Consider the following 21,571-nt stretch of genomic DNA (forward strand, 5'->3'; position numbering starts at 1 on the left):
TGTTTCACCTTGCACACCCTTTTTGTGGTCCTATATTGCTGATTTAAGCAGCCTTAAGAAAGTTATACCTGTAACCAGATTTCCAAGTCCATTTTGCAGTGACAGAGCCCCTGAAGATAAATGTGGCAAATGTGCGTTTGAGATCTATCCCTCAACATTTAGTAGGGACGCATGTTAAGAATGAATCTGGAAAGCTAAAACATGGTGCTCACACACTGAGTGGAAATTTCATCATTCTGTTATATGCAGTTGAATCTATAAGCTAAGTTATTGTAGTTTCTAGGGTCCTACCCTTGTTTGTGATGTGCTGAAGACAGGCAAAAGTTTTTATATAGTAGTGTGCATGACTACTTTTTCTAGTGGCTGCCCCTGGTGTCTGCTGTCTCTGTTGCAGTTAGACATTATGTGAGGCTCCTTGCTCCGCAGGAGGAAATTGCACGTCTCTTGACCTGTACTTTAAAGCTGGGTAGTTCAAGTTATCATAACCTACAGCTGCAGGGAGGAGATTGCCACATCCTTGACTCAGTAAACAACAAAGTGTTTGAAGGGCAGGAGTTTAGTAGGAGTTATAGTTAAAACGTGGGCTGTTTGTTTATTGATTTTAAATCACAGAATTAAACACTCAGTGGCTAGGAAATGCCAGATGGAGGTAGTAATGACCTCTCCTTTTGCTGGCTGTGCGCATGATGGTTGGGGGCTAGTGTTGCCAGCAGCCCTTGGTGCTGGCTGGTCTCCTTCAGGCACCCTGATTGTACATGGTGCAGGCAGAGCACAGCAGCAGCTGAATAGAAATGTTTTCCTGGCACGATGGAGCCCTGCTTACAAGCACAAAAGGAGGGTCTCCACGGGCTGATAAGGCCAGCTAGACATGGGCACAGTGGGGCACGGCTGTCATGGGCACTTCTCAGCTTCTTTGCCTTAGCCCCATCACTTTTTGAGGCAGATGAGGGAGATGCTAGCACACAGATGCTATCCCTCTGACAGGTTGTTGCCCTGGTTCGTCTCTAAAGGCTTCTGGAGAAATAGCAGTGTGTTGTCTTGCTCCTCAGGGAGTCTTGATTATGAACATGTAGAAGATCATAATTACATGGGTAGGTGGAGTTCTGGTGTGGTATTGTACTGAGAAAGCATAACATGGTACAACAAATATTTTTCCTACTCACCATCTGACACAGAGCAGCTTCTGCTCTGGAGCCCTGTGTTGTTTATTTAACACTGCTCAGCTTCCTGAGGAAGGGAATCTTGTTCACCATGTCAGTTCCTGAAGAGTTCCCATGCAGTGTGCAGCCACACCTTTAGCAGCAAAGGCTGGGATACACACACATCCCTCCATGCCCTATTTTTATTTTAACTGTGTAACTTGATATCCAGCTCCTGGGATCCCTCGATGACTGTGCAGGATGCCTTCTTTTATCCTGGTTTATTGATCCTGAATCTCAAAATGCAACAAAGGACATCCTTTCCTGTGTGTGTGCCTGGTTTCCTCAGTGGGTGAAGCGAGGACCAAGAGTTTGTATACAACTTAATGAGTTGTTGTTTTTCTTTAAGACATCATTGCTACCTTGGGATCTAGAGAGGCTTTTCTGTATTTTTGTTTAAAGGATTTATTATTATTATTATTATTATTATTATTATTATTATTATTTGCTGCTTTTAAAAAGTTTTGTTAAAAACACAGCATTTTAAATACTTAAATACAAGTGCATACAGGGAGTCCTCATTTGGTTTCTCTCTGTGTGTCAAAGCAGCTGTGGGTTGTCATTGCTCCAGAAGTTTGCTCTGTCAGCTGGAGGTTCTTAGGGAGTTTTTAAAATAATTCTTGATATCACTACATCTGTCTGAACTTAGAAAATCGCTTCTTAGGAGCTTCGTTTCTGCAGTGAACAAATTGCAAAGTTTGGATTCTTTCTGGACTTGCTGTTTGAATTTGGGGGTTAATGTTTATATTTTCCAGTTTGTTTGTTTTTTTTTTAAACTCCAAACTGGATGTTCTTACAGTCACTGTGGGGACATTTAGCATTTAGCAAGATTTGCCTTCATCACAATAGAAGCCCCGTTTTTCCCTTTGCATTCCCTCCCATTCACCCTCATGCTAGCAGCTGTTTCACTCTACACTTTTGCTTTCCAGGGTAATGACTCTGGGGACTGAGCTATCTCACTGACCATCTGCGGCCCATGCAGCAATTTGTAGCATGTAATCCCTCCCACTAACTCTCCCAGCACGTGCTGTGTGTTAGTTTTGGACTGGGTTCTGTTGTGAGCTCAGTGTGGGCCTGCAATCTGCTGTGGCAAGGTGCCATCCTTCCTGCATCCTGGGGAACAATGAGGTGCCCAGTGGAGAACTTGTAGTTCAGTGCATTTTGAGTTACACCAGAAACTTTCGAACCTCATTTACCACTGGGAAAAAATAAAATCTGTGAAAGAAAATAATAACATGCTGTTCTGGTCGTTGCTTTCTTAATGGACAGTATTTCAGTATGCAGCCTGGGAGCCCCTTCTTGATCCTTTTCACAAGTGGTGATGACTTGTGCCGCAGCACAAGCTTCAAGAGCTGGGGCACTGCTTGCAGCTAGAGAGGTTCTTGGTATATGAATCTGATGTAAGAGCAGCTGTCCCATGACTGAAGGCTCACCTCCTGCAGCCTCTTGTGGTCAAAACTAGAATTTAGGGAACAGAGAACTACATAGAGCAATACCTCTCTGGTAAATTCTTCTAAAGTCCTGTGGGCCAGGGGCTTCCTGAGCAGTGTGGAGTAATGCAGTGGATGGAGTCCTGCCCTGTGCTGGTTAGTTCATCTGTTGGATCAGTTTGGGCTGTTGACCACCGCTGGGTCTGTGCTCCTGGGGCTCCTCTTTTATTTGGGGTGAGGGATTCCAGGCAGCATGATTGCTTCTTTTAGTTAGGCACTTCTGGTTTCCCTCCACATTCCTGGGTGTTTGCCAAGGCGAGTGTGGAGAAAGCAATGGCATTTAACCTGCACCTATTTTATAGGCCCCACTCCTCTCTCTGCTTAAATCAGCTCCCGTATTTCCACTATGCTGTGTTTTGCACTGTGTTGCAGGGTAGGTAGAGGCCTGGCTTCAGCTTCCCTGGGTGAGAATCATGTCTAAAAGCCCAGAGTGGCTGCAGTCTGCCTGGTTTGTGGATGCCTGCAGTCTGGTTAGAAAAGCTCGGTGCTCACAACATGTAAATCCCTTGGCTTTGGCTAGAAGAGGACTATCAGGGCATGGAGAGTGACATCATTTGGAAAAAGAGCTGCTGACAGTGATGGAGAAGCATCCCTGCTCTCCCACAGGCAGGGGCCGCCCCAGCTCAGGCTGTGCAGGTGCTGCTTTGTGGATCCGGATAGTTCTAGGCACTGATGAAGTGCTGGAGGCAGTGTGCAATCTGTGTGCCCTCCTCACCCCCCCCTGCCTGCTCTGTATGGGTGCAAATAATGATAGTGCTCCAACCGATGTGATTTATTCGTTAAACTTTGTTACCCAGAGATCATTTCCTTGTAACATACACGTTGTTTATACTGCCCTAATTTGGCTTTTACAAAGAAAGGTGATAAATGCCTGCAGCAGAAAGAGGTCACTGCTGCGATTCTGCATGCAGCTTCATCCACACATTGCTAGTGGTCGGTGCAGAGGGCTTCAGAGAAATAGGATGCAAGATGACCATGCTGTTGTGTGAAATCTTCAGCTCAGTAATGCTGAAATGCTGTCGGGCACCTTCTGCTCTAAAACCAACACAGCATTGTCAGGATCACCGTTCCTCCATGAACACAGCTAGAGCAAGCAGCAGTTAAGCACAAATATCTCCCTGGCAGATCGTCAGGCAGCCTTTGCTGGAGGAGATTTTTTTCCCCCTGCATGCTGCCAAGGTGGACTCCTTAGCTCCGGCGATAGACTGAATGAGACTGCAGTTCCCCCATCAGTTTCATAATACTCAGAAAGCTTCCATTTACATCATTGTGTGCAGTGCAGGGCAGCAGCTGCCAGGAAATTTGAAACTATTTTGATTCCAGTTGACTAGAACAGCAGCAATTGAATTAGCTGATATCGCTATAGATAAACTGATGATCTTTGCATTTTATTTCTTTGACCAATGGGTAACTGCTGGAGCTACAGTAACCTCTGTGAGTAAGGAGACTGTTCAAGCAAATATATCTGATTTCTCTTCCTAGCTTATATATATATATATATAAATTCTGTTTAGAGAGAGACACTCACACCATTCTTTGTAAAATGTACCTGTGAACAGAATGTCTGTCTATGCTTGTAACTTGTGTTTTTCTTCCTAGAATTTCCTTTTATTATGCTGTAGACAAGCTTGATTGAATTGGAGTGATTATTTATCTATGGAATATCATATCTATGCCTGATTTAAGTCATGAGTTCTTTCAGCCTCTAGTCACCAGAAAGGCTGCCAGTTGCTGTTAGATTATATTTGCCCGGTCTCCGTTTTCTAGCCACTCACCCCCGTGCTATTTTAGCCTTTTCTTTCTCCTTGTAATTTTGCTTTGTTGAAAGAAGCTGCTTTCAATGCAAAGTAGAAATCAGTGTTACCTGAGAATATGTGTCCCTTCATTGTTTGTTTAGTGGTGGGTGGTTTTTTTCTCTGCTCATCTTCAGTGCAGTCCTTAAATTATGTTGTTGCTTTTCTAGCCTTGTTTGTAATGCAGTCATATTGGGGGATGGGGTTAGACGGGATATGCCAGTAGCTGCGGCAAGACATGATGCTGTAGTGGTGGATGGGAATAAGGGAGGAGTTTCCCTTAAAGAGCTCAGGCTGCTGCAGATGCTGACACCTGAAGCAACATGCTGAGCAGTGGGAAAGGCATTGCCTCTTGCAGGAGCAGGTGGTGTGGGTGTCTGCATGGAGCAGAGTCTGTAGCAATGTTGTGTATGGCTCTTCCTGATGCAGGGGGAACAGGCTGTTGCTTTGGTGCTACATATGAATTTATTCCATTCATCCCTGAATGAGAAAATATTTCTCCAGGATGCTGTGAAAGCAAGAATCTCGTTTGCTTGTAGTCACACTGCAGCTGCAGAAGTCCTGCCAGAGCTTTGCTGCTGTAGACATCATTGTAGAAAATGCCTTAATTTTATACTGAGGAAGTGCTTCCCTCTTGCCCATGTGAAACACTTGTAGCTTCTGTGTTCATCAGAGAGGCGTACTGTGTTCTCTCCCTGTGTGTCTCTGTGTTCCTGCATACATACCTGCCTGTTCTACATGCCTGGCTTTTCCTGAATGTACTGGGCTTGCTGGAGGGTAACATTTGTTTGGGAGTAGTTTATGGAAAACACTTACGAGTAGAAGCAAATCAGAAACTTTATTGGGACTGTTTACTGTTGTGTGCAGCGGCCACCAGCAATAGAAGAGGCATTCAGCAATGTGTTCAGCATTCACTGCTAGAAATAAGGCCACTTCTGTTTCCCTCATCTCAGTTCAGAAGCTAAGATAACAGTTAGCAGAGATGAGTCTGCTTGGCATGAGCTGTATGTTGTGCCTTGTTGGAGATTGGCCTTCAACATGCATTGGCTGCATCTCAGCTCCATGGAGGCCTGGGGGGGATGACACTCCAGGCTCATTTCAAGTGTGGGGAGCCTTTTGCCGCCATGAGGTTGAGCTAGTGCTGGTGCAAGTATGGAAGCACCACAGTGACACAGCATTGTTCTTGTTCATGAGTCTTGTCCTGGCAGAAACGTGTCCTGGTTGAAATGGTGTCCTGGTGCTGGTGTCATAAAACATATATAAAACATCCCCTATGTGGCTGTGCAGCTGAAACTGTGTGCAGTGGGTACTGTTTATCTGGATCTCCCAGGCACTTAGTAAAGGGACTACCCCTGGAAGTGCTCACCTTAGGGCAGGAGACTTCACTGTCTTGCAGCTCCTCCAGTGCATGCCCACCAGTGAGCTGGAAACCCTGTGATGGAGCCAGGCTAGCCGTCTGGTGTAGACAGAGCATCTCTGCACTTCACAGCTGTGTGAGATCTTACTGTTTAGTCTGAGGCTGCATGAATCTTGCAGCAGAGGAGGTCCTTACTTGGCCCAGACACTGTCCTCAGTGGCAGCCGAGTCATCTTGATGAAATCTGACCCACTGAAGGCTTATTCTGGAGTGAATAAATCAAGGGTGCAGAAATACCAGAGAACCTACAGGGGTAGAAACTGTGTCTTGGCACTGTCTGAGTCTGTCAGTTTGATCCAGTGCACACTCACTTCATGTGCAGTAGTAATCCTGTGGTTAGAGCTACTGTCTTAGCTGACAGGTATGGGCTGCTGCTTCTTGTCTTTACAAACCACTGGCAGATATGTAGCCATACTTGTGTGATGCTGAACTTGCACTAAATCATTCTCCCTTTTATCTTGAACTCAGCCTGTCATTAAACAGATACATGAGTTTCTACTCAGCAGTGGCTTGTTGAGCCAGGTTGGAGTGGCAGCAGCCATGTGTTTGTAGAACAGCATCCAGAGATACACCTCAAGCAGAGCAAAACATCCAAATGCAAACTGCTATCTGGTTTCAGATCTGTCCCTCGTAACGTATTTCAGAGTAGTGTTTGGATCTAGCCTCCTTGTTGTTTGCTTTAAACCAATTTCAACTTCGGGACAGGCCTTTCTGTAGGTTTACAGTGAACACAGCTGCAGCTGCTTTTTCTGAAAGCTCGTGTCCTCCTTGGACAGTGATATCAGGTGGCCAAATAGGCGTCAGTGTGCCATCCATGCTGATTCATCCATGCTCTGAGAACAGCTGGTTCTGTGTTACCCGAGAACAATAGGGGCCACTGGGTGCTCGGCTCCTTTGAAAATGTCACCATTAGTTTTCTCTCCCTCTTTGTTTACTATACTGGTTTGAGAATCAGCATGAGGAGGGAGTGCTAGCAGGCTTTTTCTGAAGCAGTGAATTTACTTTTGCAAAGAGAAAATGGGAGCTACTTGGTATGCATGCTTGTCTGCAACACCAAATTCAGTTAACCTGAGTTGTTAAAGGAGGGGGTTGGTACTGGCAAAAAGTTGAACTGCCATGTAATTTACATCATTGGTTTTGTAGTATTTATTACGGGGTGTGGCTGATTACCTTCCTTGTGTTTCGCCACAATAAGTGAAAATTACCTAGAAGCATTTTTTAAGTAAAACTGATGTGTATGACACATGCTGTGATGATGTTGAACCTCTGAATATTTGCTTTCTTCAGCTTTTGCGTTTGGCACATGGCCTTAGATATTCATAGGCCACTGGGACCCTTTCCGAAGTGTAGCAGACATTTTTGGCATTCCTTCCTCAGCAGTACACACTTCCAAAGTAGGGCTGCCCAAAAGCTCCTATGTAAGAGGGACCAGTTGTGGATAACAGCAGTGTGAGCACACAGAAGTGAGTTAAACAGAATGGTATTTTCCCTGCTGGAGTGAATGCAGTTGCTCTGTTATGAAAAGGCTGGGAGGGAAGGTTAGGCTTTTTACTTATGCGTATGGTAGGTAAATCCATGTGCTGTTTTCTTTTTTTTGCAGGTAGTGGCCATGGAAGTAATACTTTGCTGCCCCACACCATCATCAATGAATTTCCAGAGTACGGCACTATGGAGGCAAGTAGAGATGCACTAAGGACTCCATCAAAGAGCCAGGCAGAGCCTGTGACGTGCAGTCCAGAAGGACGGGACCATCACCACGTACCTGGCAGGCCTCCCCAGTCTGTGGCTTCTGCAGATGAGCCAAGAGCTCAGGTTAAGGCAGTGCAGCTGCACACTGCAGAAGAAGGCTTGCAACCTGTGGGTAACTTGCCAGAGAAAATGAAGATTTCTCGACATCTAGAAGCAACAAAGGTACAAGAGAGAGCAAATACTTCTCTTGATTTGGAGATGCACGTGGAAAAAAAGAGTGTTCCTGGCTGCCAAAATGTGCAGACAGCCAGAGAACCAGTTGCAGCAGGCCAAGAAAAGCCCTCAGACATGTCTCTTCCATCTGAACGAACAGCTGAGGAAAAAATGCATTTGATCATAGAAAAAGATCTGGCTGCAACATGGACTGGTGAAAAGCAGCCCGAGTCCTTGCAAGCCACCAGCAATAAATCTGAGGAGGTCCTCACAGCAGAGGAAATGAGCTGTCATAGACCATCTGTGACAAACTTGGAAGCAGCCAGCAGAGTGGAGGGGTGGGCGCACTCTGAGGAGTATTCAGCTTATAGTCAAGGCAAAATTCAAATAGGTCCTGAGAGGAGGCTCTCTAAAGAGGCAGCTGTGAGCAAACATGTAGAATTTCAAGGGGTGGAAATTTTATGGCTGCAAAAAGCAGAGGACCAGAACAGAAAGACACATTCGCTGCTGGAGACCACATCTGTGGAGAGGAAAGCATTCCCCAAAACATCTAGCCATTCTGTGCCACTGATGGTTGCCCCCAGCTTGGTCACCTTGCCAGACAGTGCTAAGACTGAGGTCTGGGAAGAGTCCAGTGTGGGAGCTGCCCATGGAGCTGCTCCTCTGGCACTGCTTGATGAAAGTGGGGAGGATGAAGTTTTTGTGAAGGACAAGAAGAACCGCAGCAAGGAGGAGACCACTGTGCTAGCAAGAGGCTATGGCAGGTGAGATGGTGCCTGAGTGGTGCATGGGGGGGAAGGATGAGCATCTCTCCTTGCAAGCATGGAACTTGTGTCTGCCTATTTAGGAGCTTCTGGTTTGCCATCAGCAGCACTTTTGTCTTCTGCCTGCAGCAAGGTGGAAACAGTAATGTTTAGTGTACAGTAATGGGCAGTGCCAGAAGTTGAGCTGAGCCCAGTCCACACAACACTGCTGGAGCTGGAAATGAGGCTCAGCTTTATTTGGAAGTGTGGAACTGTCTCTTGTGATCTGCCTGGTAGTGGTTGTGTGACAAAGAAACTGTGGCATGCATAAGTAGCATCCAGGCTTGATATATAACTAAATTTAGGCATTGCAAAGGTCTGCCCACATGCACCCTGCTAGATGTTCTGGTTTTGAGTCAAGTACATGGAAGAGTGGTGTGGGCCATTCTTTGTAAGGGTGTCCTGATTTGCTTGCTCTTCCTTACCGTGTCTGTGATGGAATGATGGGTGCCCCTGGTGGCTGTGGGCCAGCAAGTGTGCTGGGTCCCTGAGTGCTTTGCTCTGGTTAGTGCTAGAGTCAGTCTGGTTTCAGCCCTGATGGCAGATGAGTACTGCGAACACTTGAAATCTGCCCCCATACCTCAGGCCCTTACTGCCACGTGAGGGCACACAAATCTCATCATGAGACATGTAAAAAGCTGCTGGATTGTCTCAAATGGGGGAAAGTTTGAAAAAATAACCAAAGTGCACTCTGCCTACCTGATGCTCTGTGACCTGTGGTCTAGGATCTTGCTTTCTTCACAGTTTTGAGAGGCTTCCTCCAGCCCCACAGACTACCCACGTGGGCATGTGGCTCTGGCCTATGCAGTCTCCATCATAGCAAGCTGGAATGGTACTAGTGGAGAGCTTGTGAATTCGAGTGCAGAAACTGACATTCCCTTACATTAGGCTGTATGTAGTGTTTTCCCTCGTGCCTCTTGCCCAGCAGATTGTATCCTTTCTCGTCCCCCAGACTGTAAAAAGCAGAGAGGGAGACAGTGCTGCCAGAAGTGGAGGCAGCATGAGGAGAGATGCTAGTGTGCTGTCCACTGAATGCCCTCCTGTACAAAGCACAGACCTTTATTTTCTCAAAGGTGGGGAATGAGGAGGTCTTCTCAGTGGTCAAAACCTAGCTGCCAAACTGAAACAAGCTGTTTGTGATTAATTTCTAGGATGATGGAGGAGGGGGAAGCAACCATGGGAGGATATGAAGATGTCCTTGGGCAGAGGCAGCAGTCTGATGTCTCCACTGATCTGTACAGCTCTCAGTTTGAAAACATCCTAGACAATGCCTCCTTATACTATAGTGTGGAGTCTTTGGAGACATTGTACTCAGAGCCTGATAGCTACTTCAGTTTTGAGATGCCACTCACTCCAATGATCCAACAGCGTATGAAGGAGGGCAGTCAGTTTTTGGAGCGGACTTCAGCCTCAGGACAGATGGATGTCTTTGATCTTCCCCCTGATGGGGATGAGAAGAGCTGCTGTGAAGGGATCACCAATGGCTTAAGGAATGTAAGCGAAACACTCTTCAGAGGAGATGTCACAGAAGTTCCTCATTTGGGAAGGTAAAAGTAGTGGATAAGCTTTCTATGTTTGTGCTTCAGTTTTCTTAATCCTTGTGTACTTATGCAGACCGTCTCAGAGCATTGTTATGATTCTGCACACTGCATGCTTTGTACACTAAATGATTTCCAGTGTAACAGGGTGAGCTGCAGAAGACAAAAGAGCCATCCAAACCTGCTGTTTATTAGGAAGTACAGATGTGCAAATTTTTGTAGGCTTCTCCATGATACTCTGATTCTACAACAAGAAAAAGGATGAGTTGTATTGTAGCGTCTCTGGGATCTGTCACAGAGGAGTTAGTGACCCGATACAGATGAGCATTCTTGTTTTCACTTGCACCTGAATTTGCCAGCAGCAATTTTAGGAAAAGTAAAATCCTGTGTGCTCTGATGAGTTGTCCAAACAAACTCCTGATCTGAACATTAAAGGTTTGTCTCTCTTTACCTCTCTTGAGATCAGCAAGAGTTTTTCCAGTTGCTTCTGTGACTTGCGGAATCAAACTCTATAATCCAGAGTTTGGTTATAAAGCAGGTATGTTTATTCCAGCGTTGCGCAGTGCCGGGTGCAAGGGGGATAGCTCCTCCAAACTTGCACACCAACTTGCAAAATCGTGACACAGATATAGGTACATTTAATGCATAGTCAATGACTTCTTGGGCTTCTAATACATAGTCAATGATTTCTTGGACTTCTAATACATAGTCAATAGTTCTCAGAATACTGATACTTATTCAATAGCTCTTTAGCATACAGACCCCCTCTTGTCTTTAGCATGCAGACCCCCTCTTGTCTTATCAGGGGGAATGCAACTCCTCTTCTGGTATTTACTCCTCCTTGCCTGATGTTGTCTGTGAGGTCTCACTCCTTATCTGCATCCTCCCTGCTCTCCTAGGCCCCTTGTTTCTTTTACTTGTTACTTTTAAGTTTCCTTTACTTATTTCTATAAACTACCTTTAACTATCCCCCTTTTAGCCCCCTTTTATTCGGAATTCTAGCAGAGCACCTGTTTTCCTGCTTCACTGTTCATCTGTTGAGATGAGGCTTTGCTCCCACTTTGCCCTAGGAACTGCACTACTTAGCTGATTTTCTTAACTAGTGCACTAGGATCTGACTGAGAGAGGAAGGAGTGTTGCAAAAACTTTGAAGATTCAGGCAAAGGGAGAGACAAGTAAGAAAAGAGAGAAGCAAACACTGGGCTAAGTAATCAGAAAATTCTGTATATTTCTAGAAACTCACACCATGAGAAACTCTCATAAGGTGTTGTCGAAGAGATATGGGGAGATGGACCAGCACAGGTGTACAGCCAAAAGCAGTGGAGGGGGGAGAGATCTTCCAAGCAACAAAGGTGCCTTGAGTCTCTTTCTTCCAGAGACAGGACAGTATATTTTAATAGCCCTTAGATGAGACTGTATAGTCTGAGCTTTCTGGGCATTTGTAGCAGAACCTCTTTTATATGTTTAGACTTTTTTTATGCAAGCGTAAATTATTCATTGAGCAGAAGTGGTTTTGTCAGCTTCCTAAGGAGCTTAGAGTCAAAAACTGAAGTCAGTCCTGACACTTGCAGCTCCCTCTTCCACTGAAACTTGTGTCTGCCATAAGACTGTGAAGTAGCAGAAGACAAGCAGTGTGCATACTCTGATATGTTACCCTTAGGTGTTGCCTTAGGTGGCCCTCATTGCTGAAAATTATCCTTGGGCAAGGTTCACAAGATGGCAGTTGTCATGAGGACGAGGTGAGCTTAGGCAGAGCTTGGAAACATGCTGATTGCCCACCTAGTGTGGATTTCATTAGGAATTAAGTTCATTCGAGCTTAAACTTGCAGTGATTGAGAAATGCTAACAGAAGCTTGTTAAAGAGCTTCTCTCCTACTGAAAAAACAAAAATTTTCACAGAAGTGTGTTTGTAATCAAGCTGCTGTTGCAATCTGCACGACTCTGTTAGGTACAAAGCCTGAGAGCTTGCTGTCTTATGGTGGGTAGGGATAAAAGAGTGTAGCTGCAGCAGAGCAGCCAGGCACGGGTGTGCCCAAAGGGGTAATCCTCCAAACAATATCCTAATTAACTGCCCCCCACTCTGACAGTCTAAAATTGTGTTGTATTATACCAGGGCACAGATGGCTGGTAAACCATGTATTCTGTAGTACTGAAGCCATGGAAGAACTGTGGTGCTGCAGCATGCTGTTGAGATGTGGAGTCTGAGTGCTGAGGATTGCACTGGATTTATTTAGGTGAGGATGAAGATGGACCATCACTGCGATGCTCAGGTGAACCATAGCTGACAAGCAAACAGTTACTGTTGCTAAGGGACTGCATGTGTGATTGAATTACCTGAAGCAACCTCATGCAACATTCAACAAATCCAAGTGCAAGGCCTTGTACCCGGGTTGTGATAGCACCCGCTATGAGTACAAGCTGGGGGATGTAAAGATAGATCACAGCCCTGCTGGAAAGGGCTTGGGCCTACTCATGGGTGGCAGATGGATGTGAGCTAGCAGTGTCCCTTCACAGCCCAGAAAGCTAACTACATCCTGGGCTACATCAAAAGAAGCTTGGCCAGCAGGGTGAGGGAGGTAATCTTGTGTGGTGAGACCTCACCTGGAGTACCTGCATTCGGATGTGCAGTGCTCAGGAGAGACATAGACCTGTTCTAACATATACACAGGAGAGCCACAAAAACGAGCCAAGGGATGGAACACCCCTCCTACGAGAACAGGCTGAGAGAGCGTGGTTGTGCTCGAGCACCGGGTGCGCAGGCGGCTGCCCCATTCCGGCCCATGCCCGCCTGCAGTGCGGCGCGGAGCCGCCGGGGGTCCTCGAGCCCTGCGCCCGGCAGCGGGGAGAGCGAGAGGGGGGCGGGCTGACACCGCGCTGCTTTGCCCGCCCCTCCTCTTCTGCTGAAGCCGTGCTTCCAGCTGAGGGAGACAAAAACCGAAAGCGAAAATGCGGCAGCTCCCTATGCGCGGCTATTTCCGTGACATGTAGAGCGTGTGGGAAAGCGCCTAGGTGGAGTACGCTTCCCAGTACCTGCGTTAGTTGGTGGAGGAACAGGTTGTAAATCACTGGCAGTTCTCGGTTCAGCACGGGAGGAGAGAGTGGATATGGAAGCAGAGAGCTTTACACCTGGAAATGGCACACAGCTCTGCTGCAAAAGGGGAGTCGGGGACTCCTGGTGGCCTGGGAGCGGGGCCGGCCCGCCGTGCCCGAGAATCGGGAAGGATCGCGGGCACTAGTGGCACGTGGACCCTAGGTGGCGTGAGGCTGTAATGCACAGTCCGCAGTGACCCCGTGTTCTGCTGAGCGGGCGGGAGGATAACATCCTTCCCAGCTCTTAGGAAATCACTGGCTCTGGGAGGGGTCAGCCCTGGTATGTGAAGGCCAGTCACATGTCTTCATAACTGAAAAAAAAAAGGGAAAAAAAAAAAAAAAAAAAAAAAAAGAGAGAGAGAGAAAAAAGATTAAAGGCTTGCGGGCTGCTAGTTCCTATGGGCTCCTCTGCGTCCGGATACTTCATCCCTACCAGCTGCTGGCCATGGCTGAATGCAGTAAGTGTTTGCGCAAGCTGTGCAGGGCTGAGTGTGCTGTCCTGGGCTGCAGCTGGCCGGGGGAACCCATGCAGCCCCTTGCAGAAGGTTGGCTTGCTTAGGGAAGCAAGTCCTTTCCCAGCAGAGCTTCTTTGCCCTTTGTGTCTGGCTCAGATGTGGGGAGAAGGGGAACCTCAAGGAAGATGTGTGTGCAGTTTATGTTCTTCTGGGAACAACTCCAGCTCCTGTCATTATTGTGGGGTTTAATCTCTTTCTTAACTGTGTTTGAGACATTTCAGTGGGGAGAAACAAATTTCTGTACTTGAGATAGGCTTAAGTTTCCCCAGCTGACGGGGGCTGAGCTGGGAGGAGGGAGGGTGTGTGAGGACCTGGAAATAGCCTTCATCTTATTAGAACATCATGCGGTCCTCACACAGCATGCAGTGACAGTAACATTGTATTTGGATGGCATTTGGTCCTCTTACCTGTGAGCTATCCCTGCAGATGCACCTGCATGGCAGGGTAGGGCAGTGCTCCTGTTGGCATCATGCTGAGAAGGGTGAGGGGCTCAGGCTCAGTGCCTGGGATTTACTCTTTCTCAGAGGCAATAAAAAAGAATATTTTCAAGGTTCTACTGAGATGCTGAGCCTGAGTTTGTGTGGCCCAAGATAGGTGTAATCATTCGTACAGAATCAGAGTGGGAGAAAGGTTACATATTTCTATAGCAGTAAGATATAACTCACTTTTCCCTCAGGTGTCTTTGCTATGTATGCGGTGAGCAACTGAACAGTGCTGTGTCTCAAAGCTAGCAGCTCTCCCTGTGATGATCACATTTCTTTTCTGCTTTCTGAACAGAGAATTTGTTTTAATCTTTATTTATTTATTTATTTATTTATTTATTTATTTATTTATTTATTTCCTGCATTCTTTGTAGCAGACTTTTCATTCCGTCTTCCCTTGTTTACTACTGTCAGAACAAAAAGATCCAACTTCTGGCATTTATCTTCCTGAGCTGTCTTTGAAAGTGTGATCTCTAATGGTAGGATATAACCCAACATTTTTCCAAATCCAAGGAGATAGCAGAAAAAAAATGCGTATAGCAACTCCAAATCCTGAAACATGCTAAATATTTGCCACCTGCCATCTTCTTCAAAGAACTGCTGCTGCTCAGCAATTTTTGCAGGTCCTGGTTTTGTTGTTGTTGTTTTCTCTAGCAATGCAAACACAATTTTAGTCTCATATGCACTCTTTTGTAATTCAAGGGGTGATGCTGAGAAACAAACTCCCTAAAGCAATCTGCTGGTTCTTAGAGCAGATGCAGAAGATTCTGACTGTGGTTCCCAGTGATCGTCAGGCTACTCTTAATGGATTGGACCTCTCAAATTCTCAGAGTAGTTCCAGCTGTTTTCACTCTTCTGCATGTGGGTCATTTCCAGGGCATTCTTTACTGGTGTTCTACTTACTCCTCCTTAGAGGTAGTAAAAATTGTTGATACGTAAAGTCAGTTTTGAATTTGCTCTCCCATCTTATCAGTATCCTGCATGCTATTTACACTTCTGGCTTTCAGAGTGCACTTTGTTTTTATTTTTCCAGTGGTAGCTTATATTTGATTTTCAGTGTAAATGTGGGATGCAGGACTTGCGTACTTAATAACCATTAAGAGAGGTTATTATGAATGAATTATTAAGATAACCATTCTTCATTAATTTGATTAGCCTGTCCAGCTGCAGCCTGGTAGGACTTTTCCCCTTTGAATACTCAACTTATGACTTGACTGTGTTTTGTTTAGTACAAAATCTGCCTGAGATCCCTATGTTCTGAAGTGGCTGTGTTTTGGCCTTCATGCGTGCCATCACAATGATGTTGGGGACCTAGGAGGGCTGAGGCTGTCAGAAGGTACTGCCACTCTTTATCCACTGCTTTGGACCTATGGAGAAGCATGTGGAGAATAAGAGCTGGTCCAGATGAACACTGGATGCTTGAATGCACACTGCAGCCTAACGTTTGGTTTTGTTTCTTCCTTGTCTTCATCTGGATGTGCATTCAAGTGGTGTAGGCTGGGAGCAGTTGCAACTTTCTATCAAGCTGGTATATTTTTGGTTGTGTGCTTGCTCATGAGCTGGCTTCAGTGTGATGACTGGGTAAGTCATGCTTCTTGCTGTGCCGGCTGCTGGCAGCATCTCACAGAAGTAGAGATCTCCATAGCTGCCTTTTTTATGCCAGATCTCACTTGAAAGTGCCCGTTTAGAAAACTGAAGCTACTTCTCAAATCACTGCAATGACAGCAACAGCAGTTGCAGTTCCTGGAATTAGGAAATGAGCTCATCTTTTTTGCAAAGATAGAATGATGCAACTCTGTGGTGGAAGGGGCTGTTCTCCGGAAAGGGTTGAGGGGACTAAAGGAAGCAGAAGTCAGACTTGAGCCTGCCTGTCAGCGCATCCAGGCTACTGTCTTTCTCATGCACCTTTTCAAAGGTGCAGAAACTGCTATGCTTGTTGTTATATTTTTTTCTCAAAATGCAAGAATGCCTGGAATAAGGAGAACTTTTCTGAGAAGTGTTGCTCACTGTTACAGAATAGTGAATGCATCAAATGTGTCTGCAGCCAGACAGCAAGCACATGCATACGAGTGCATTTTCTGTGCATGGCTGGATGAATCCATTGGTTACTGAGCTGTGAGAAAGTGCAATAGCCTGGCACAGAAACACTAAGTCCAGGTAAAGACAGTGTGTGACACAACCTGCAGGGATGGGTTTCTTTGGATTCACAGAGTCATAGAATCATTAAGGTTGGAAATGACCTCTGTCATCACGATGTCCTACTGTCATTCCACCGTGCCCACTGACCACATCCCTCAGTGCCACATCCACATGGTTCAGGAATGATGACTCCACGTCCAGGAATGATGACTCTACCACCTCTCTGGGCAGCCTGTGCCCCTGCATCACCACTCTTTTGGAGAAGTTTTTCCTCATATCCAAACTGGAACTTTCTGGGTGCAACTACAGCTCCTATTATTGTTACCTGGGAGAAGAGGCTGACCCCCACCTCACAGCAGTCTCCTTTCACAAAGTTTAGAGAGCGATAGGGTTTTGCCTTAGCCTTCTCCAGGCTAACAATCCCAGCTCCCTCTGCTGCTCCCCATATAAGACTTGTGCTCCAGATTCCTCACAGTTTCATTGCTGTTTTCTGAACACGCTCCAGGGTCTCAGTGTCTGTCTTGTAGTGAGGGGCCCAACAATGAACACAGTACTTGAGGTGTGGCCTCACCAGTGCTGAATACAGGGGGATGGTTACCTCCCAGCTCCTGCTGGCCGCACTACTTCTGATACAAGGCAGGATGGCCTTGGCTTTGGCCAGCAGAGCACACTGCTGGCTCTTAGCCCCTCTCTGGGGCTCTCCTGAAGCTAATGTCAGCATTTTGGAAGCTAGGGATTTGTTCCTTTGTCATGTTAGAAAAGTTAAGCCACTTGCCACTGTAGTTTCCCCTGCTGGTGGGTGCTTTGGTGTGAAGCCCATTGTGTGAAACCCACACGATATGGGTTTGCCCAGCTCTGGTTAACACAGTGCTTATGGTACAAGTTCAGTGAGACTTTGTGAAAGTGCCTCCAGCTCTTAAATAAGCTGTTGTTTTAGGCAAAAAGGGCTGCTGACTCCTCGCCTCTTCAGTTCCCAGCCTCCTCCAAAAACAAAACAAACAAAACAAATATCCAGGAGCTGACTGAGACAAAAAAAAAAAAAAAAAGTAGGGGAACATGGAGCAGCTGATCAGTTCACTGCACAAAGCACTCTGTATAAAGCTGTCAGCGGCTCCGCTAAGCTGGCATGTATTGGCATATCTCCATTAAAGTCAAAGCCATGTGGGTCAGGAAGCCTCCATTCACCCAAGCCCAGGCACCTGCCAACCTGAGCCAGTGCTGAGTGCAGGCTGCTGCCATGTCCATTGGCCACGTCTGGCTATCTGTCAAGCTTCAAGGTACTGTGGGTTCCTTTCCTCCTGCTGTGGTGTGGTTGTTGGGATGGAAGGCACTTGAAGAGAGTGGGGACTGTAGTGCACTTTACTGTCTCTAACCCTACCAAAGTGATGTAAGGAGCCTGAAGCTGAAAGGAAAATAAACCTGGAGTATTTTTAGCAAAACACTTGTAGTTGGGTGGCAGTGAGCCAGCATAATAAAGGACATGCTGTCTCCTAAAACGATTGTAATCCTGTCCCTGTGTGGTGGGACTTTGTGTCCTAGTGCTGCAATCCCGTAAAGGCAGCATTTGGAATCCAGCCCTACCAGAACTGGCATATTCTGAACATTTTAGCAGTTAGCTGTGTGCTTACGACTGGCAGGAATTCTTTTAATCAAATAAAAAGGCATCTGATCATAGGGAGCAAGAGGTTATTTTTAAGCAAAGCCATTCATGTCAGTGCTGGAAAGTGACTATGCATATATGTTCATTGATAGCCAATAACACTGTGGGATTTATCTGTTCTTGTCTCCACCCTTTGTGACATGAGGTAGCTTGAGTACCTCTTCACAGCTCCTTGGTGTCTCAGGTTTTTGCAGTCCATGCTGCCTCTGTGTGTGCTCATGGACACCCCCTGAACTGAGCAGCAGCGAGGTGTAGCTGCACCAGTCCTCAAAGAGTGATCTACTTCAAAGCATGCCTTTGAAGAGAACCTTTTTGTAGGACTTCAAAGCTGATTAAACAGTTCAGAATGAAATTGCATAATGAGTCATCTACAAGGGAAAAGCATTATTGTTTTATAACCTCCTGTGGTCTTATTTTGGAAGTGCCCTAGAACTGGAGGTGACTGGTAAATTGTTGCTTGTCATGGCTTTGTGCTCACTTCTGTCTCTGGAAAACCTAGTTCAGAGCTGCTCTCAGCCTGTCATTTGCAACAGGAACCAAGTTTTCATGCCCTCATGCTGCCAGGGTTTAATTTATGTCTGAGGCTTGGGTTCTCCCTTTGGGACCAACCTATCCAAGCACTGCTGTTTAGCTCCTTGAAAACACAGCTCAGCCAGTGCCACAAATTGCTCCTCATCTGCTCTGAAGCACGGAAGCGAGTTGCTGGCTGAGTATCAGCATTCCTCTGGAAGTTTGTGCGGCAGGAGTTCATTCCCTTAGGGATGGATTTTTCACACAGACTAGCTGGGTTCAGCAATCCAGGCTGCTGTCAATGATTCCTGCGTTTCTGATATCTGTGCTGCTCTGCAGGGTGTGAGCTGCCGTGGGGGCTGTTTGGGAATCAAAAGACTTGGGATGAAGGCATTTCAAACAACAAGCAGTGTAGTGTGCAGCGTTATCAGCCCTGGTTTTGCTTCCTGGCAGATGCTGCATTCCTACTGCAGACAACATTTGTTCTGGCCCTAGCTTCAGTGAGCCAGAAGTCTTCTCCACCCTTCCTTATTTTTAATAATTGCTGTATTTTTGCTCTGATGGAGTTTGGCAAATGCCTGACTTAGCCTGCTTTGAAGCAGAGCTGATACTAAAGGCGTGTGCATTTGTTTGAGAGAAAAAATTCATTATGAACCCCATGCTCCTTCCCTCCTCCTTTCTGTCCAAAAAACCCAAGTTAGGTCAAGCCCCGAGCATCTTCTCACTGGTGGCTGTGTTGGCTGCTCCATTTGATCACCATAATACAAAATGCTAAAGTGCTTCTCCGTGGGACAAAACTGAGAATTTTTTGCTGAAAATTATGAGCATCCCACGGTCTGATGTGCCCAACAATGCAGGTACTCATGTTGAGGTTTCCAACTGCAGCCCTGTAGACTGGGAGATAGAAACTGAGATGCAGCGTGCCTGGACCCTTACCTTTGGGTTAGTGATCTTGCTCAAATGCTGTTGGGAAATTGTAGCTGTTCACCAGCCCTCTTCAGCCTTCTTCTGTGGAGAGTTTGAATTTTGCAAACAACATGAAGAAGAAAAGAATAAAAGTTAGTATAGAAAATTCTTAAACAGATCAAGTGTGCCAAGTGCTGAGCAGAATGAGATACCTTGGTGTTAGGAGCTAAATCCCCATGCACCTGGTCAGTAATGGAGTAAATAAAGAAAACACTACAAAGTGTTTCAGTCCCTTCCTGGCTGATGAGGCATGTTATGGGAAAGCAGCTTTGCAGATGTTGCTGTCTGCATGTTTAAACTGTAAGTATGGAAGGAGTGATTGCTGCTGTTAGACAGCACTGAATTTACTGCAGTGGCTGTTGACAGAATTGCTGTAATTTCTGCTGGAAGTAGTGGCCCAGAGCATGTGCATGCTCAGCTGAGAATGTAAGAATGCTTTGGCAGAAGAAGTAGGGAGGACGGGTCATTGCTGGGGACAGAAAAGAGGTCTAAGGACCTGATTTCAAGCCAGAGCCCATGCGCTGTGAGGCTGAAGAGGTCTGTTTTTCTGTAGCTTCTGTTTCCTGATAAAAGAGATTAGTACAAGAGTCTCTGGATGAAGATCAGCAGCTGTTGCTGCGAAGGCAGTTGCCAGTGGTACTGTTGCAGTTTGGCCTTGAATACAGGATTATGTGAAGTATAATTTACTACATTTTCAGCTTGCTTTGGTCAGTGGAAGTTTCTCATTTTTATATGACAAAGAGTAAAGCTGCATGAGAAATCCGTGTCCAGTCATGCTCTCTGTTTAAAACCCTTTCCTGCCTCTATTTAGCTAGTAATGCTGCTGTAGACTTCTGATGTGTAGACGCTGCAGACCATAGAAGACAGGCTTTAAAGCTGCTTTAAACTTTGGTTTAAGTCCTTTATAGGCACTTTGCAGAAGGAAACTGGTGTCAGTATCTGCATTCAGCAGTGAGGGTCAGATGGAATGAATGTACCTGCAGAACCTGAAGGTGCTAGGAGATGTCAGCCCTTCCTCTGAGTAGCACCTTCCAGGCCCTGTTAAATTGACCTGTCCAGGAGGAACATAGAAATGACAGCTTGCAGTAGCCATGCTGTGAACATAAGGTGTTTGTATGCCTTTGGTGGCACAAGCTGTGTCTACTCACCGTGTAGAAAACTTGAGAATTGAAGTCTCTTTCCAATTTCCCACAACACGAGGCTTACAGATAGCCTGTGTTATCGTTTTGACCACCTTCTTGTATTTATTAATTAAGCAGTAAGTTACTTGATTGCTAGAATGATGGAAGGAAGCCGTGATCTGATTATGTGTTCCAGGACTCTCAGCAAAGATGAAGAGTTTAAATTGGGGAAGTTGGAGGATGAGGTTTCTATGCAGCTCTGCCAGCTTCTTGCTGAGCTTTCCTGCTCAGCATCTGAATGGCAGGCCCAAGAGGCAGAACAGAAGCCTGCAGCTCCTGCACGATTCATTTCACTAAGTGGCAGACACTGGTACTTCCTCTCTTTCTAAACTCCTGGAGGTTTGTGGTAATGTTGACTCTTGCAGTGCACTGGTTCCTAGCAGAGTGCAGATGTTCCTTGTCAGCTCTGGCCATCTTTCAAGGCTATAAATACTTACCTTTAGTAACGAGTGGTGGTGAAACAGGGCTGTGATTTATGAACAAGGTTGCACGAGTTGGCCTGGCTTTTGAAGTAGCATTGGTGTGTGGAAGGCACCGTGGGTGTGTTAGATCACCTGGTTATCCTTTGCTCTTGTTGAGTGTTAGAGATGGGTGTTCAAAACCTGTTGTGGCAGGTGCAAATGGATAAGGTGTTGCTTTGGCCACATGTCAGAGGAGCTGGGAATTTGCTTTCTTCACAAGATTGGAGTAGATCAAATTTAGCAAATTTAGTTATTTGTAAAGGAATTTCAGATGTTGGCTAGCCCTTTGTTGAAGAGGGCTAAGGAGGTACTTCCCAAAACATCAGTGTGAGGATGGTCTTTTTTGTTTGCTTTCTGGGGTGGCTTGTGGGCAGTGTTCTGAATGCTGTATTTTCAACGTTAATCCCATGATAGACCACTGAGAAT

At 46.0% G+C, this 21,571-nt stretch overlaps 1 protein-coding gene across 7 annotated transcripts in view; it reads left to right on the plus strand.

The window, feature by feature from the left end:
* The window catches only part of PSD3 (pleckstrin and Sec7 domain containing 3), a 137,776-nt gene that overhangs the window by 18,081 nt on the left and 98,124 nt on the right, over positions 1-21,571 (plus strand). For 5 of the 7 annotated variants that reach the window (XM_072360364.1, XM_072360362.1, XM_072360365.1 and 2 more), the window contains exons 3-4: positions 7,499-8,564; positions 9,755-10,150. In XM_072360364.1, the coding sequence (XP_072216465.1) occupies positions 7,567-8,564; positions 9,755-10,150 (1,394 nt within the window). In that variant the 5' untranslated portion in view covers positions 7,499-7,566. Of the gene's footprint in view, positions 1-4,025; positions 4,124-7,498; positions 8,565-9,754; positions 10,151-13,588; positions 13,690-21,571 lie in introns of those variants that run through there. The other 2 variants (XM_072360363.1, XM_072360366.1) reach the window with 2 other exon arrangements.

The sequence above is a fragment of the Excalfactoria chinensis genome, chromosome Z, assembly GCF_039878825.1.
Source record: "Excalfactoria chinensis isolate bCotChi1 chromosome Z, bCotChi1.hap2, whole genome shotgun sequence".
NCBI lineage: Eukaryota > Metazoa > Chordata > Aves > Galliformes > Phasianidae > Excalfactoria > Excalfactoria chinensis.